Source organism: Rhinopithecus bieti, unplaced genomic scaffold (genome assembly GCF_001698545.2).
Source record: "Rhinopithecus bieti isolate Rb0 unplaced genomic scaffold, ASM169854v2 scaffold_26977, whole genome shotgun sequence".
NCBI lineage: Eukaryota > Metazoa > Chordata > Mammalia > Primates > Cercopithecidae > Rhinopithecus > Rhinopithecus bieti.
The window spans coordinates 669,137-688,368 of record NW_016812360.1 but is presented as its reverse complement, the minus strand read 5'-3'; the positions used below and the strand labels follow the sequence as shown (position 1 = coordinate 688,368).

Below are 19,232 nucleotides of genomic sequence, written 5' to 3'. Positions count from 1 at the left end.
TTTTCCACAGGTGGCAATAAAGGATCCAGCAAAATCAGTACGTTATGACAATATACTTAAAGAGAGAAGTGAAATATCTTGAGGACGGGGCTCATATTCCTAGTGTGCAAATGCCTCTTCTAGGCTAACAGTGGTTCTAAGAGGAAAAACACAACAAGACTTACATTTCTGAAGGGCCACTCTGGCAGCTATGTGGAGACTTGAATGTAGACTGTTAAGAGCAAAATTAGGGAAGTCAGTTTGGAGGAAACTGCAAGACTCTAGCTATCAAATGAGGCAATTAGGACCAAGGAAGGTGGCTGTAGCGGAGACACGAGTAGTTGATCAGCAAATGACAGAGAAGCCATTTGGAGACAGGAAGGGAACATATGTCAAATGCCTTAAAAGGTGCCCGACACATAATAGGTGCTCAAAAACATGAGCTCCCTTCTTTCCTTTGCTCCTGAATCAACATCCAACCCACTGTGAGACAAAACAGCTAATCATGAATCTTGGACAACAGGCAAGCATTTGGAGTTACATAGAATGGTAGCCATGGCATAGTCCTTTGATCTTAGAACCATAATAACTCAGCAAATGGCTTGGATGTGCAAATATTCAAGGAAAGGAGCTCATATCTTCTCAATATCATCTGGCCACTTAATGCAAGGGGAAGACCACTGTAAATAGGAACTTTCTCATGTCTACAAACTCATAATCATTGCCATTTTGCTTAGTTAATTCCCCAGATAATGATCCTGGAACTCATTCAAACACCAACTTTTCACCTGCCTTCCCACTCCTTTTTCATTAATGCACACACACAGACATACACACTGAAATTCACACACTGCTATCAACCAAGCATTCTGTATAGTACTTGCACCTAGAGACAACAATTGCAAAGTTCTTCCATTTTATTGACCTTTTATGGACTGTTCTTAATATTGAAATATGGAAGAGCAAGAAACAAGGCTCATAATAATCCATACTCCATATGTACATTGTCCACCACCTGACTATTCAGCATGGTACTTAGTACATATTGATAGGTTTTCCTGAATCCTCAAGGTTTAGGTATTATGTGGCAGATTCAAGACATGTTTCTATGATATATGAATGTATGTAAAAGGAATTTATAATGTATATATTGCTATATAAACATTCTGCATTATTTTTCCCTATGCAGTATGCTATAACTTTAGGCTTGGAGAGGAAATTGCCTTAGCAGGCTTAGGATTCAATAAATATGAAATGATAAAAAGGCAACTCCATGAAAAGTTTGCTTAGTAATAAAAGGTCATGTCTATGCCCTGTTCTAGTATTTTCTCTAGTTTCTGGGGCCTCAGTCAAAACTGTTGAAAAGTTCAGTGGCTTCTAATACCTTAAAACAAACCATAACAGCATGTTGTAAGTATCTAGCTATAAAATGGGGTGGTTGATTACATGAATCTTTCTGGGTGCATTTTCAGATTGTCAGTAAATTCATCCCAAATGAAGAAATTCTCATGTTCTTAGAGGAAATGCTGGATGGTCTGGAGAGCCTCAACCCCACATGCACAAAGGCCTGTGGCATATGGATGATCACTGTCCTGAAGGAGCAGGGAGCTGCTCTGGAAGATCAGGTGAACTGATAGCCAGTTTTACAACTGAGCAGAATTCTGTCACTTCTAAAATGCCAAGTCAGCCACTGCCTCTGTTTGTCCACTGATGGACAGCATGCAAAGGCTTGTACAGCCTCAAGAGGCCTCATTAGAGACCCACATTGTGTGTTTAACAACAAGGCTCATGTTGAGGTCCTGTCTCAATTGCCTCTCTTGTCTTTTAATGTAAAAGCTTTTCAAACTGTCTCACTCTGGCTAGAGGAAGCAGCTTTGAAACAAGGCCATTTGGATGATTGAAAACTGGGTTGTTAGAGCTGTAAGGATAAGAGTGACCATGTGGATGCCTTTGAGACAACCGCCAAGGGCAGGAGTTTCTAATTTCACTGCTACTCTTCAGGCTTTTCTCCCACACCCCATAGTGTTTATTGTCTGATAACCATTGGATTGGGGAAAGTCCTCAATTCTTCTTCCCAACTGGAGAGTTAAGCAGAGTGAACAAGATTTAAATTCAGGAAGCTTGGTTAAGAGCTCCAAGTGGAGATACCTCTCTTTTCCCTTCTGAAGTCAAAAATAGAATACAAGTTATTCAAATATTAATAAGAAGGGAAAAGTGGGCTGAGTGAGGTGGCTAACACCTGTAATCCCAGTACTTTGGGAGGCCAAGTCAGGTAGATCACTTGAGGACAGGAGTTTGAGACAAGCCTGAGCAACATGGAGAAACCTCGTCTCTACTAAAAATACAAAAATTAGCTGGGCATAGTGACAGGTGCCTGTAATCCCAGCTACTTGGGAGGCTGAGGCAGGAGAATCACTTGAACCACGGAGGCACAGGTTGTAGTGAGCTGAGATTGTGCTACTGCTCTCCAGTCTGGACAACAGAGCAAGACTCTGTCTCAAAAAAAAAAAAGGAAAAGTCTTTAACTAAATGAAAGCAATTCAAAGGGAGTAAGAGAAAGAAGTTCTTGTCCCTATAGTCCAGTCAACTACTCTCAATTTAAAGACTCTCCAAAGCACAGCTTTTGTGTTAAGGGCATTGAAAATTTCCTCTGTGCCAATTACTTTTCAATAAGTCTTTTTGAAAACATTTATTGAGTATATACTATGTGGTAGGCACTGGACAGTCAAAATAGATAAATTGATAAATGTGGAATGTTCATATATTTGAGTGTATAGCATAAAGAGTTGTTCACACAGTAGGCAAAGGCTTACAATAGGGACCTAAATACTCTCCAACCCTCATTGAGCTGGGAATCTGTAGTAATCATAAAGGGGGGCTATTTATAACTAAGGAATTGTAATTCAGATAAAATATATTTTAAATTAATGTCTAACTTAAATGTCTATCCAAAATAAGAGAGAGAAATGTCTACTAGAAGCAAAGTTACTTTAGCATAGATATATGCCTTTTTCCATGTCAAAAATCCAAATGTATGATATTGTTCCTTACTGCCCACAGATTGACATCCAAATCCATAAAGGTGGCATTCAGTACTCTGAGATCTGGGTTCATCTTTTCTATAAAGTCATCTTCCTTTTATTACCCTTATTCTCTCTACACTCCAGCCTGGACCATTCTCCTACACTAGAAATCTCAGCATTTTCTTATGCCCATGATCCCATGATTTTTTTAAAAATAGATTTTTTAGAGCAGTTTTAGGTTCACAGCAAAATTAAGCACAGTTCCCATCTACCCACTCCCCTTACATGCACACAGCCTCCCAACTATCAATATCTCCCGCCAGAGTAGATTTGTTATGATTGGTAAACCTACAATTACACATCATCACCCAAAGTCCACAGTTCCATGGACTTTAGGGTTTAGGGTTCATTCCTGGTGTTGTACAGTCATGGGTTTGACAAATGTGTAATGACGTGTATCCACCAGTATAAGATCATACAGAGTGGTTGCACTGCCCTAAAAATCCTCTGTGCTCCACCTATTCTCATGTCTTTTAACTTCACATCTTTATCTGATTTTCTTCTTTCTGACAAGGATGCCCTTCCCCACCATCTGTCTCCACCTTGCCTTTTGAAATTGCTACAAATGCTTCAAGACCCAAAGCAAATGGCCCTCCAGTGTGAATCAGTTCCTCCTGGATTCTGGTTGTATGCACCTCATGTATACCATTTGCCATAGACTGCCTTGAACTACAGGCCTTTAGGTCTATGATTGATATTTTTTATTGGGTCACTCACTCCTTTTGCAAAAGGGGTACATCTTTTTCATCTTTGGTAAATTCCAACAATGGCAAACATAGCAACTGTCATAATACACTCTTTCACAAAATGTTTCCTAAATTGAATTAGGAATAAATACCCAATTCATGAATAATCCTCCTAAGTGAGAAATAGGCCACATGTGAAATCAATTATTATTTTTAACATTATTTAGAATTCATCAACTGCCCACCCATGACAGGTACCTGTTCTGAGTCATTCACATAGAGGGAAAATGGCAACTTAATGTTTGACTTGGCTTTTTTCTCTTTAGCTATTGGAGATCTTAAGCACAATTTACCATCACATGCCAGTCCTCAGACAAAAAGAAGAAAGTTTTCAGTTCGTGCTAGAAGCCATCTCCCAGATAGCCAGCTTTCACATGGAAACAGTTGTTGTCAACCTTTTACAGAAGCCTCTGCCCTTTGACAGGTAGATCCTTATTGAACTGATTCCTTCTCCTAGGGAAGGCCACTCTGAAAGGCCTTGGGGAGGGATTTATGGTTTGAGAGCAAGATAGCAAACAAAGGTTGAAAATAGCTCATCTGAATAACAATTTAACAATTGGTATTTGAATCACAAATAAGGTTTTTCCAAGTGCTTTTCATATATATAAGATATATATGTATTGCATAATAATATTTTAACCATACACCATAGGAATAAGAGAATATTAAAAAGTGAATATTCTCCTTTTTCTGGTGGCCTAGAATGCACCTACATGAGAGGTTCCCATCTTAGTGGACTTTAACAAAGTTCTGTAACCCAAGGCTAGGTTGCTGAATTGTTATGTAAAACATCTTTCTTATCCCCAGGCATGGCAGCATGTCCATCTGCCCTTGAAATTATGTTTAGTCATAATGTGATTTTAGAGTGAGTCAGATGGAGAAGCTTAGAGCCTGAGGGGTTGTGCCTTATCTACCAATTTCCTGCTTTGCCACCCTAGGGACACAAAGACATTGTGGAAGGCGCTGGCTGAAAAGCCAGCCTCCAGTGGGAAACTCTTGCAAGCCTTAATAGGCAAACTGGAGACCGAGTTAGAAGATGACATCGCCAGGGTTGAGGCAATTTCAGTGAGTTGGACAGCCTAAACCCATCACTTGCCTGAGACTGTGCCATCCTCTATGATCTATCCCCACGTGGAGCTTGGTGCTCTCACATTAATGACACCTCCTTCTTCTCTGATACCCTAAATTTATTCAGTTTATAGTTATGGCTGTACTTTTGTCTGTGGCTGATCATTTTTAGAAGCAAATTTCTCATCAACCCCCACCCCAAAATCTATGTATCTATATTTCTAGATTAATCTGGAAGATATCCGAAGGACCCGTTTTTGTTGAAAAACCCCAATGCTGAAAACATTTTATTTTACATGACTAGTATCCCCTGGCAGTCACAGGACTAACATGGCAGTCCCTGAGTTGAGAAATTTCCAGACAATAAACCCTCCCATTTCTATGTGTTTTTACTGGTGGAGAAAACAAAGTTGAAAATCAGCCCAGAGAGAAGATGGTGTTGGAGGAAATGAGACTGCCTGACCAAGAGGCCCTTTCTCCTCTCAGGTGGCCTGTGCTATGTATGAAGTGATCTCAATAGGCACCTCTGTCACCGGCTTGTATCCAGAGCTGTTCACTCTCCTCCTGAAGCTGGTTAGCTGCACACTGGGCCAGAAGATGCCCACTTCTTCCTGGAGCCGCAGGCGGCATGTGATGCAGCAGGGAGAACAGCAGCAGATCCCAGACCCCTGCAGGTAAATGGCCAATCAGGAAGCATCTTCCACAGAAGTCCTAATCCCAGACTCCAGGAGCAGCATTGCAGAAGTCAGGGTCTGCCCTTTCTGTCATAACATCCATTGTCCATGAAGAAACAAGGCTCTACTGTCCCTAAGCCATGACACCATAGTTCTTCTTGAGCCAGTATCCAGTGTAGCTACACAGAATAGTCACTTAAAGAATAAGGGTCTATGCTTTCTTTCCTAGAGGAACTACTGTATTATCTTTGGTTTCTATCATTGAGATCTTCCTAGAGAGGCTGGAATCTTGTGATCTTCAAGTCCACCAGGGAAAGAAGAAAATAAAATAAATACCATATTTCATAAACTCTGAGACTTCAGCAATTGAAAATAAGCATTTTGCATACCATTGAGAAAACAGAAAAGGACTCCAAAGTAAGCAGTGAATCAATGCTTTCTTAAACTTTAAAATTTTTATTCTGTACTTATCAAAAGAACTCTTTTAGGACTGTGAGGTATAAATTTTCATTTTATATCACATCATTCTGTTTCCTTGCCTTTTGCATAACTTTTCAGTCCAATGTAAAATTATAGTGCAACATTTTTAAAGACACTTTAAACACCATTTAGATTCAACACATGTATTAGGTTGGTGCAAAAGTAATATCTGTTTTTACTATTAAAAGTAATAGTTCCAATAATACATGTAACTTTACTAAAATGATGGTAATATAAAGAGCTATACCTAAACAGGCAACAGATGTGAATGCACAGACAATAGTAACTACGTCACAAGTACTGTCTGGCCAAGAACAATTGTAACACACGTCTACTGCAAGATGCATCCTGATTTCAGAGATGTTGTTTTAGAATCAGTGAAATATGGTATTTTTCACTTTTTATTCTTATGGCTTATTTTTTCTTATGGGGGGAGTGTTGACAAGATTTTGTGGCATTACTTACTGGCCTACGTCATCTGAATGTCCCCAAGGATCCTAAGGCTAAAATGTGAGCATAGGGCTGCCTGTTTTTCCCTTACACAACATCCTCTAGTCCAAGGGTGGGAAAGCATTGTGAGGAGTGGGAAAGTAAACTTGGGAATTTGCAATTCCCTATAAGGGTTGACTTAGTTTTGTAATGCTGACTGTCTTCTTTAGGCTTTCAACTGCTACTCTAAGATGTTTGCAAGCCCAAGCCATGAGAGAAGGCCTTGCAAAGGAATCTGATGAGGGGGACAACTTATGGACTCTCCTCAGCAGTCCTAGTACCCATCACGTAGGCGTATGTTCACTGGCCAGGTAATGTGCAGACTTTCTAGAACCAGATACAAAGAAGAAAACAAAAACAAAAACAAACAAACAAACAAAAAAACAGAAAAAAAACGTGCAATACAGGCAACTTCACTGAGCATAATGATTCACTTAGGACTAATAGTCGAAGGAGGACAAACAGGGAAGAAGGAAAAGGGAGTGCGAAGAGATGGTAAGATCAGCCCCACATGCACCACTCACCTCAAGAAACATGATTCAGGTGAATATCTTTAGACAAACTATACTTATTTTTTGAAAGAAATATTTAATATTCACATACCTAGAATTCTGTTGAACATTTTTTTAATCAGCTTTTCAAAAACTTTTTTATTTTTTTATTTCAGTAGGTTTTTGGGGAACAGGTCATGTTTGATTACATGAATAAGTTCTTTAGTGATGATTTCTGAGATTTTGGTGCACCCATCACCTGAGGAGTGTACACTTTACCCAATGTGTAGTCTTTTATCCCTCACCCCACTCCTGCTCCTTCCCCCAAACCCCCAAAGTCCAATGTATCATTCTTATGTCTTTGCATCCTAATAGCTTAGCTCCCACATATGAGACAGAACATACAATGTTTGCTTTTCCATTCCTGAGTTACTTCACATAGAGTAATAGTCTCTAGTTCCATCTGGGTTGCTGTGAATGCCATTATTTCACTCGTTTTTATGGCTGAGTAGTATTCCATAGTGTATATATATATATATATAAATATATATATATATATATATACACACCACATTTTCTTTATCCACTCGTTGATTAATGGGCATTTGGACTGGTTTTATATTTTTGCAATTGCAAATTGTGCTGCTGTAAACATGCGTGTGCAAGTATCTTTTTTGTATAATGACTTCTTTTCCTCTGGGTAGATATACCTAGTAGTGGGATTGCTAGATTAACCAGTAGATCTACTTTTAGTTCTTCAAGAAGTTCCACTGTTCCATGGTGGTTGTACTAGTTTGCATTCCCACCAACAGTGAAAAAGTGTTCTCTTTTCATGGCATCCATGCCAACATCTTCTTTTAAATTTTTTTTTTTATTACGGCCATTCTTACAGGAGTGGGGTGGTATTGCATTGTGGTTTTGATTTGCATTTCCCTGATCATTAGTGATGTTAAGCATTTTTCCATATGTTTGTTGGCCATTTGTATATCTTCTTTTGAGAATTATCTATTCATGTCCTTAGCCTGCTTTTTGATGGGATTTCAAACTACATTTAAATGGGACAGTTGGATAGGTCATTTTAAAATTTAAGCCCTGGTGGGCTTTCATCAAGTGTCTCTTTTTTTTTTTTTTTTTTTTTTAGACAAGAGTCTTGCTCTTCACCCAGGCTGGAGTGTGCAGTGGGGCAATCTCGGCTGACTGCAACCTCTGCCTCCTGGGTTCAAACAATTCTCCTGCCTCAGCCTCCTGAGTAGCTGGGACTACAGGCGCACACTGCCATGTCTGGCTAATTTTTTGTATTTTAGTAGAGATGGGGTTTCACCGTGTTGCCCAGGCTGGTCTCGAACTTCTGAGCTCAGGCAATCCACCTGCCTCAGCCTCCCAAAGTGCTAGGATTACAGGCATGAGCTACCACCCCCAGCCAAGCATTCCTTTTTAGACAAATTACTTGCCTGATGAACAAATAGACTAAGATTTCCTCCATTGTTTAGAAAAATAAGTCTCTGCTACAACGTGCATTTTCTAGGAGCATGGCAGTGTGGCAACACGGAGTCATACTGGACATCATGGAACAGCTGCTCTCATCTCTCACCTCCTCCTCGGAGAACTACCGGATAACTGGCACCGCTTTCTTCTCTGAGGCAAGGGAGAGCAGCCCTCAGAGCACACTCACTGGGTCCCCTTGGGGTATTTCTCTTAGGGTCTGGAGCCCAATGTGCACTGGAACCAGGGAAGAGAGACTTCTAAGTGGGGGGCTTTAATAGAGGAGAGACCAGCTACTGCCAGAGATATGGTACCTAAGCAGGGGGTGAAAGAGGAAAAATAAACCACCTCACCCACCTCCTGCCCTCTAGTTTGAACAAGACAGAGAAAAGGGGACAATAAATCTGTGAGGGATGAAACAAAGCATTGTAGCACTGATGCTTCAAATTCCGGCCTAAAGACTATTCCAGCCAATCCAGAGAAGAAAAACTATCAGTCATTCCTGTTTTCCCTGCCCCATTTTCCACTGAGACTAGACATCTCTTATGCAGGTAACCGGGTTCACAGCACCATGTAAGCCTGACCTGTGCGCTGCTCACATCTAGAGCTCAGCTTCAGCAAGGCTTGCTGGTTCCCCAGAGGGCTTCCTCCTCTGCTCCACAAGCAGTGGGGTCCTCTCTTTAATTGTACTTATGACGTCTTTGGCACTCTCCTGAAGTGGGGGGCCACACCCTTAACTAAAGGGGAGGAGTGTGTTGGTTTCAGCTCATGAAGGAGCCAATCCTTTGGAAGCATGGGAATCTGCGAGATGTGCTGATCTTGATGGATCAAAGTGCCTGGGACTCCAACGCCACTCTGAGGCAGATGGCCATCCGAGGGCTCGGCAACACAGCATCTGGGGCTCCTCACAAGGTAAAAGGCATTCTAAGGGGAAATGGTTCACTTAAGTAGAGTTTTGAAATAATTACTTCCTAACCCACACCTAGTAGTTGCATAAAAATTAATTGGAAATCCAGATACATTGCTAAAGTAGTAGTTCTTGGGTTGAAGTACGTGTGACCCTGACAAAATTTCAGTCCTCTTGTCTGAGGACTGCTTCCCTATTCCAGATATGCATAGAACAATTTTGAAGATTAAGAGGTCTTATTTCAAAATAGGTGAAGAAACATAAGCAGTTAATGCTAGAATCTATCATCAGAGGCCTGTATCACCTGGCTCGCACCGAAGTCGTCTGTGAAAGCTTGAAGGCTCTAAAAAAAATCCTGAATCTGCTCACAGACCGAGACGTGAGCTTCTACTTCAAGGAAATAGTGCTGCAAACAAGGACCTTCTTTGAAGATGTAAGTGAGCCTGTTTAGGAATCTTCCCTCTCCAGAAGTTAAGGAACAGAAAAAGGTTCAGGTAGTGTTCACAGAAGACATTGTCAGTGTCCCACCCATATTCCTTGACCTGACCCAGACAAGTCACCTGCAGACAATCTCCATACAAGCTGATGGCTTCCTGTGTGTCTCTGCCTGAGGGTGCTCTGTGGCTTGGCAGTCATGATTGGTCTAAGCTGGGTGAGCCAGGATTGTTGGGGGAAGAAATGCCCTGGGAAGGACCCTCAAACAATAAGAAACAAGAGTTTGTAGATAAATTTCCCGGCTTCCTCACCCCTTAGAAAGATTGAGCTCCACTTGTTCATAACAGTAACACACTCATTAATACTTCCTTTCTTGGCTTTCCTCCCTTCCCTATCTCATTCCCACTCCCTGGCATGCTTCCTGGGCTCACCTCCCAATAAATTACCTGCACCTAAGTCCTCATCTCAAGGTTGCTTTAGGGGGAAGCATAAATTATGACAGTGCTCAAAGACGAACTAGGACCTGAATAAAGACAGTGTTGCTTCTAACACTTATCTTTCCACTTCCAACATTCAGAGACTCATTTTATCTAGGCATCAGTAAGCTGCAGTCCATGGACCAAATCCCACCCACAGCCTGTTCTTGTAAATAAAATTTTATTGGAACACAGCCATACTCATTGATTACTTATTGTCTATTGCTGCCTTTACACTCCACTAACAGGGTTGATTGGCTGTTACAGAGACCTTAGGACCTACGGAGTTTAAACTATTTACTGTCTGGCCTTTTAGAGAAAAAGTTTGCCTGCTCCATAATCCCAATTTCAAAAGAAGATCAGTGAGCAGTCCTAGGCAGAGGGTAATTTTCCCTTATGCCTTCCAGGAAGCACATTTTAGTATTTATTTTTGGTTATTCATTGCCATCGATGTAAAAATATTTTTAACCCAAACCTATTATTTTGTAATCTAAACCTGCTTCCTCATGGGCTATTGTCAGAGGAGATGGAAAACTGCTAGTTGCCTTCTCTAGTGCATTCTTCATAAACATTAAGGCTTTATTTGATTACCTGTTTACCTTACTTGAGCAGTCTTCATTTCCCTCATTATTCATCATAAACCTAATTTTTCTGCTCATTAAATATTTTGCAAGCCTGTGACTGAGTTGGACCTCTAAATGAGGCTCAAGAAGTATTGAATAGAATCTAAGGAAATATTAGCTCTCAAATCCAACCTTTTCCTATTTCTTTGCTCCATTTTTGTAAAATTTTGCCCTTTCTTCTTGATCTTGTCATGCTAACTATATGAACCTCTAGATTTTAGTCTGTAATATGTGCCCACATTATTCTTCAGTTTTGTATTTTTGCAGTTTTTCTTGTGTATGTGCTAGCCTAAACCTGGCCTTTGAAAATATCTTTCTGCTTGTTTCCAACTATTTCCTCCAATTAACCAATATCACTTTTAGGCTAGGCATGGTGGCTCATGCCTGTAATCCCAGCACTTTGGAAGGCTGAGGCTGATGGATCACTTGAGGTCAGTAGTTTGAGACCAGCCTGGCCAACGTGGTGAAACCCTACCTCTAGTAAAAATACAAAAATTAACCAGGTGTGCTGGTGCATGCCTGTAATCCCAGCTACTCGGGAGACTGAGACAGGAAAATCGCTTGAATAAGGCCAAGAATCGCTTGGAGAAAGGCCAAGATCATGCCACTGCACTAAAGCCTGGGCAACAAGAGTGAAACTCTGTCTCCAAAAAAAAAACAAAAAACAAAACAAAACAAAAAAACCCAGCAACTTTTAATTATCTTGTCCTCAAAATGCTTACTGGGGTAAAATAACAACGATATTCTTTTTCTTCATTGCACAGGGCTGAAGTCACTCCTTCAGAACCCCAGCTGTTAAGTTTCCTGGATTGTTGTTGATCTGATAATCATTCTTTTAGATCTGAGCCTCCAGTAAATCACAAGTCCACTTAACAATTTCGTGGTCAAGATAATGTTTCTCAGTGTCATCAGAGAAGGATAAAATGTGCTAAAGTCTTGCTGGTTGTTAGCTCAGACCTTGCTCATCTCTAATAGGTGTCAACTCCATCATGTGTGCATAAAAGTAAAGTTGGACAAAACTTTAGCTCTTATCTGTTCTCCAGTAATGCCATCTTTACATAAGTATATTTAACTCTATGATCTATTGCCCCGATATTTTTCTGTAGATTAAGCATAGCTCTCTATAATCTCCAAGTTTCCTTTCTTTGGTTCTTTCAATATTTAAATACTTTATTAGACTTTTCAAAACATGGTGACACTTGAATGAAATGATAGAACAGGAAATGTGGCTGCTGCCACATGCTCCATTCCCTTCTTGCTACTATTCCCCACCCTGTCACCCTGAGCAATCGCTTTACCCTCTGTGACTCAATGTTCTCAAGCAAACATGAGGACATTGGACTAGACGTTCTCTAATATTTCTCCCAGCACCCAAAACACTTTTGCCACTTTTTCTTTCAGATTTTTCATCATCTCGATTGGTTGATTGTTCCTGGACCTATCATTAGCTCATTGATTTTGCAAAATTCAAACTTTTTTAACCAGATGCTTCTCTACTTTTCTGGCACCTTGTTTTTGGTTAGCTTTCTCTTTCTAAAGAGGTATCTTTTAAAAATATATCCTGACCTTATTCCTCATAAATCTAAAGAATGTGTTTCTACTTTCATTTTCATTATACAAAGTCACATCTGAGCTTTTCCGGCCTTTTCCCAACAAACCATCATTTTTTTAGAAGATCTATATTAACTTTATTGTTTATCTAAATAATATTCTGCTATTCAGGACTGCTTTTTCTTTAATCCCTCTTTGTTCATATGGGTATTTTAAACTGGTTTTCTGGGCCTAAAAATAAAAAAAACTTCCATGAAATTCATCTCGCTTCGTTTCTTCCCTGTCGGAACTCTGAAACATAACTCTAACGAGATAGCAGGAGGCCATCTTCCTCCACCACCTTTCTCTTGTTTTCTTTTTTCTTTTCCTTTTTCTTTTTCTTTCTTTCTTTTTTTTTTTTTTTTTTTTTTTTTTTTTTTTTTTTTTTTTTTGGACACAGAGTCCCACTCATTCACCACTGGAATTCAGTGGCACGATCTTGGCTCACTACAGCCTCCTCCTCTCAGATTAAAGCAATTCTTGTGCCTCAGCCTACCAAGTAGCTGTGACTACAGGCACACACCACCAGAACTGGCTAATTTATATATTTTTAGTAGAGACAAAGTTTCACCATTTTGGCCAGGCTGGTCTCAAACTCCTGACCTCAAGTGATCCACCCGCATCAGCCTCCCAAAGTGCTGGGATTACAGGCATGAGCCACTGCACCCGGCCTCTCTTGGTTTCCTAAAATCATTGCTTGCCATCCTGGACAAAAAAAAACAAGAAAGTTCCATGACTTCACATACTCAAGAGTAGAGCTAAGCACTTCTGTGTTTAACCTCTCTAAGAACCAAGGCCCAAATTCCCAAACTGCCTGTAATCCCTTTAGAGAATATTTGGTGTCATGGAGAACAGTACTAGGCCTTGGACAATTAAGATTAGAGACCCCATAATTCTAAGCTAGTAATGCAACCAAACTAAGTAAAATACACAACTAGCAGAAGCCCTCCCTGGCTTTCTCTATGAGTACCCCTGTGTATCATTCCTGTGGTCATGGGCACACTTCCCCACTGGCTACTCAAAGACAGAAATCAACTCTCTGGCATCACATAAACCCCAGACCCAGGGTTTTTTTAAACTCATGTAGTGTGGAGAGAAAGCTTCAGGGAAAGAAAGCGAGTTCTTGGAACATTTAGACGCTGTGACTATGATGGACCAGTGCCTGGGTTCCAGCCTTCTTTTGCTGAAGTGGGAAGGCTGGGGTTAGAGCTGAGAGTGTGCTGGCAGGGAATGGCATCTGAGAGGATGTTCACCACGACATGCATTCATCACCACAGGAGCAGGATGATGTGAGATTGACTGCCATCTTCTTATTTGAGGACCTGGCATCCCTAACAGGAAGAAGGTGGAAGATTTTTTTTGCTGAAGAAATAAAAAAGAGCCTGATCTCATTCCTTCTGCATCTTTGGGATCCCAACCCCAAGATTGGAGTTGTAAGTGCTCTCCACAGACACCTGCACCTCCTGCTCTCCCCATGACTGAGAAGCACCAATAAGCCTGGTCTAGCTGCACCAGAAGCCAGATCTAAAGTGCCAAATCTAAAGTCACCCCTTAGAACTGAATCTGAAAACCTCTTCTCCAATTCTAGGTTCTTCTTGCCATCTCTTGCCGAGTTTACTCCTCCATCCTTGAAACTGGGAAGGTGCCAGCAATGACTATAAACCCATTCACACCGCTGATTTTTACTGCTTCTTTCCCAGTACTGTTCAGCACTTTTTCCCTTCTGGAAGGAGATCCTAATGTTCTGGACTGTGATGCAGAAAACTCTGTTTTCCAGGCTTGCCGTGATGTCTTGATGGTCTGCATTCCCTTTTTGGGCCTCCAGGAACTCTACAGGGTATTAGACCATCTTCTTGATCAGGATCTACCAAGGGTCAGGGATTTCTATAGGCAATTCTGTGTGAAACTGGTGAGTGTCCAATAGATTCCGCCTCCAAAAAAAGGCAGGACAAGGGTCTAGACAAATCCCGGAAGGGCAAACAATGTAGCAAGGAATCTCTGGCCAGAGCCAGAACTGCCTTGGAAGGATGACAGTGATCCTTGGTATCCTGCCACAGGACCCTCTGCTCCATTCCCAAGTCCTGACTGGGATATATTCTCCTCGGTTCCTAAAATTCATATCAGTTGATTAATCCCTTAAACTCTGGTGCCTTCCTGATTAAATGTAGATCAGCATACGCATAAGACAATTTTCAGTCAATTAATTTATGGCTATATGAGTGCTCACTGGCCTTTACAGATCCATTCTGAGGACCTATAGGATGCCGAATGTCACAAAGGTTCACTTTCCAGTTGTCCTCTTTGCAATTCACATCTCTTCTAGGCCAAGAAAAACCAGGAAATTCTGTGGATCCTCCACACACACTCCTTCACCTTCTTCACTAGCAGCTGGGAGGTGATCAGGAGTGCAGCTGTCAAACTCACAGGTGAGTACACATTCCCATTTCCTACCCAGATATGTCTGCTCTTTCCATCTAGTTTTGCTTTGACCAGAAGCTGTCCAGTATAAACACTAGTATGACCAATATAACTTTTTAAATTAAATCCCAGGAAGGGCTTTTATCTTACATCTTGTAACATCCTCCCTCAAAGAAACCTGCTTCCTTTTACAGTGAAAACTCATGACCTCTCTTGACTCACCTACACTAATTCTCCTCCCATCTGAGCCCTTCATGCTCCTTCTGGCTCCAAGTCCTTGCTCCTTCTTTTCCCCAAATCTTTGCTCCCAGCTGCTGCTCTTACATAAATATTTTTCTTCACCTCATCTCATAAGGTAACCCACACTCAACATCCAAAGCTCAGTTCAAGCTGAGAGCTTTGGCAACATGATACAAGTGGGAAGTATGTTCATGTGGGGGCCAGCAACCACTCGCTCTGCCATGTGATTCTGGAAATTGACTTAACTTTATGTTACCTCTCTGTCTGATGTATAAAATAAAACATAAGTAAATCTCTAAAGATCCTTCTATCATGAAATTCTAAGTCTTACTTTGAAGCCTGTTCCAACTAATTTAGCCCAGAGACTACAGACCCACTCCCTTCACCACCTTTAAGACCAAATTAAAAATATGAGGATTCCTTCTTGACTCATATATATGATCCCCCCAACTACATTATACATTTTTTGAGGACAGAGATCCTATCTTACACACATTTGAAATCCCAACAACTAGCCTCCTCAGAAGATCATTCTGTGAACTCTGCCAAATATTCTGGATAAGTGACTACTTGCAGACATGGCACTCTGGACCCAATAGAAGTCACCCTGACATCATTTTAGGGTGTGCAAAGGAAGTCATATAGTTTGCTCATTCACCAGCCTACCATCTACCTTCTCACCAGGTGCAGAGTCTAACCTGATCTACTTTTCATGGCTTCTTCCTCTATAATGAAATCAGTAACATTGTCTCCTATTAACTTTAGATGCCATTATTCTCAATTTGACCAGCCAATATGTGGAGTTACTAGACAGAGAACAACTGATCACACGTGAGTACCAACCTAGTTTCTTCCCAGCATATTGTTACTTTCTTAGGAAAAGAGAAAATATTGCTACTCTAAGTTCCACGTGAACCCAGAACTTGAAAATCTTAGCACCAATTATTGTATCTGATGCTCTCTAGATACTAGAATTTCTCCAGGGTATAAAGCAACCTCCAGCTCCAGCTCTTTGCAGGCATCAGAAACACCAATAGACTACAACTTTCCAATTGCCTAAACCTACTGATCACAGGGTCAGGGCTTCTCTTCCCTTATTTCAATGTTAAAAGCAGTTCTTGTAGTTCCACATCCTACCTTTTAGGATAAAATGTGAGCATGAGGACCTCAGTCCCACTTGGGTCTGACCCTCAGTGCTGGGCCTTGGCTTGGTTTGCCCTTCTTGCTAGGCTCTGACTCTCCTCATGTGCTTATTTGCTATTCTTGCCATTTCAGGGCTCCAAGAACTTCGTCGAGATCCATGTATTAGTGTCCAGAGAGCAGCTGAGGCTGCTTTGCAGACCCTCCTGAGAAGGTGTAAAGAGACAAGCATTCCTCTGTAAGCCATCAAGAAATAAACTGCTGGCTTTTCCTATATCTGACTCCTGTCTTCATCCTATTACCTCACAAACTTGCAGCATTTTGAGGAAAGAGATGCTGCCTAGGATGCGGATATTGAAGTGGTGGTATACTTCTTCCTCTAAAGAATCTCCTTGGTGGCTTCCATTAGCAAAAAGCAAATCCCACAAGTTCACTTCAGGAATAACCTGTGATTTGGATAGTGACAGCCACATGGCTTTGCCTAAGATAGCCCTCTATCTTGAGAAAGTAAGTCCCAGCAGATATCAAAAAGTGGCAGAACTTGACCCACACAATTCTGCTGCCACTAAAAAGAGGTCCACTGTTGTTTTCCACATGTAGCCCTTTCCTCTCAGATCTTTGTCAGCTTTGAATTACTACCCACACTCCTCTTTTTAAAATCAGTCTTATGATAAACTTTAACCTATCTATTCTCTCCCAGGTTATAATTTATGTGTCAAGACTATGCCAGGAACTTTTCTACAAAAGACCCTGTCTGACATCTATTAAATGTCATCATTTCCTTTCTACTTTTATCCCAGAGCAATAGTGCATATGAACACACACAAGCACGTGTATGTGTGTGTGCATGAGTGCATTCATTTCTTCATAGTATCGAGATCATTATTATTTCTTGTTTTTCACAATGCGTAAGTGAGAGGTCACATACATGAAATTATGTACTTAAAAAGAAGTTTCCTTTTTTTTTTTTTTTTTTTTTTTTGAGATGGAGTCTGGCTCTGTCACCCAGGCTTGAGTGCAGGGGTGCAATCTCGGCTCACTGCAAGCTCTGCCTCCTGGGTTCACGCTGTTCTCCTGCCTCAGTCTCCTGAGTAGCTGGGATTACAGGCACCCACCACCATGCCTAGCTAATTTTTGTATCTTTTAGTAGAGACAGAGTTTCACCATGTTGGTCAGGCTGGTCTTGAACCCCTGACCTCAGGTGATCCACCCACCTTGGCCTCCCAAAGTGCTGGGATTATAGGCATAAGTCACAGCCCCCAGCCCTAAAATGAAGTTTCTAACACAGATACTGGCACTCACTTAAAAGCACTATCATGATCATTTATTAGCACCATTGTTAATATATTACTTTAGAATGTCCCTGCAAATTTTTATTACTTATATTCTAATATCTTCATCTCCAAGCTCTTTGGGGAAACATCTTTGTTTATGTAAAACTTAGAGAGCAATAGAATCTTTTGGGTAAGAGATTATGGACTGGGAGTTAATTTCTTTATTCAGTTAGCAAACATTTATTGAATACATTTTATATATTTTATAAGGCATCATTATAGCCACTGGAACCACAACAGGGAGGGAAAATAGAAAAATTTTGCGTTCATGGAGCTCATATTCTATAAAATCTGTGTATAAATTCCAAGGAATTGAGCCAGCCTCCCAGATAGCCCCAGTGATTCCTGCTTCCTGGTATTCATGCCTCCAGGAAGTCCCCTCCTACAATGAATAAAACTGACCTGTGCAACCAATACAATATTTCAGTAATGATGGAATATGGCTTCCAAGACAAGGTCATAAGTGATAGTGCATTTTCTTGATTCATTCATGATGTGTTGTAAGGACACTCAAGCGTCCCTGTGGAGAGGTCCATGTAGCAAAAAAACTCCTGCAAGCAATGAGCACTGAGCTGCAAGGCATGTAAGTGAATCATCTCCGGAATGGACCCAAGAGCCCATTAGTCTACAGATGATTGAAACCCCAGCTCACTCACACATTGATTGCAACCTAGGATTTTGAGATAAAATACACCTGCCCAGTTAAATTTGAATTTCAGATAAATGTTGAATTTTTTTGGTAAAAATATAACCTAGTTATATATTACACTAAAACATTATTTCTTGTTTATCGTGAATTCAAATTTAGCCGAGCATCTTATATTTTTATTAGCAAAATCTAGCAATTCAAGCAAAATCTAATGAGAATCTTTAACCAGAATCATTAACCAAGCTATTCCCAAATTCCTGAACCATGAAACTGTGTGAAATAATAAAACTTTGGTGTTTTAAGCCACTAGGTTTTGAGTTAATTTGCTAGGCACTAGTAGGTAACTGTTACACAGAGAGTCCATGATCCCACCAAAGTTGTATAAGAATTTCTGCATAGAATTGCATAGGTGCATTTTCTGGGTAATGGCTTTCATTAACTTCTTAATGGAGTCAGAAGATATTCCCAAGCACAATATATGTGAAACAGAGCAAAAAAAAAAAAAAAAAAAAAAAGAAGGCAAAAGAGATGGGTTTAGTTGAAATCTTTTGGCAGATATTTTAAGTCAGATGACCTTGCAAAATAGTGCTATCCAATATAACTTCTGCAATGATGGAAATCATTTTTTCTTTCTGTACTGACCAACATGGTAGTCACTAGCCATGTGTATCAACTGAGCATTTGAAATGTAGGTAGTTGAGGGATTCTATTTTTAATTTTATTTAATTTTAATAATTTTATTATTTATCATTTTTAAAAAATCAAACCGAATTAATTAATTTAATTAACAGAAATTTAAATAGTCATGTGTAGCTAGTAATTATGGTATTGCACAGGACAGTTTCAGAATGTAGGGCAAAAAGTATTAATAGAATTTGGGTTGAGCCACCCCAGAACTATAGGACATCCTCGACAAGAGTGTAAATTC

General features: G+C 40.4%; 1 protein-coding gene across 1 annotated transcript in view; it reads left to right on the top strand.

Annotated features, from left to right (window-relative positions):
* Positions 1 to 16,595, top strand: part of MROH2B (maestro heat like repeat family member 2B) — a 69,777-nt gene extending 53,182 nt beyond the window's left edge. Inside the window, 13 exon segments of the mRNA XM_017896009.1 lie at positions 1,452 to 1,604; positions 4,075 to 4,232; positions 4,747 to 4,873; positions 5,363 to 5,550; positions 6,690 to 6,830; positions 8,536 to 8,650; positions 9,258 to 9,404; positions 9,650 to 9,832; positions 13,801 to 13,956; positions 14,301 to 14,432; positions 14,847 to 14,949; positions 15,947 to 16,012; positions 16,457 to 16,595. Coding sequence (XP_017751498.1) covers positions 1,452 to 1,604; positions 4,075 to 4,232; positions 4,747 to 4,873; positions 5,363 to 5,550; positions 6,690 to 6,830; positions 8,536 to 8,650; positions 9,258 to 9,404; positions 9,650 to 9,832; positions 13,801 to 13,956; positions 14,301 to 14,432; positions 14,847 to 14,949; positions 15,947 to 16,012; positions 16,457 to 16,563 — 1,776 coding nt within the window. The 3' untranslated portion in view covers positions 16,564 to 16,595.
* The last annotated feature ends 2,637 nt before the right edge of the window (positions 16,596 to 19,232 follow it).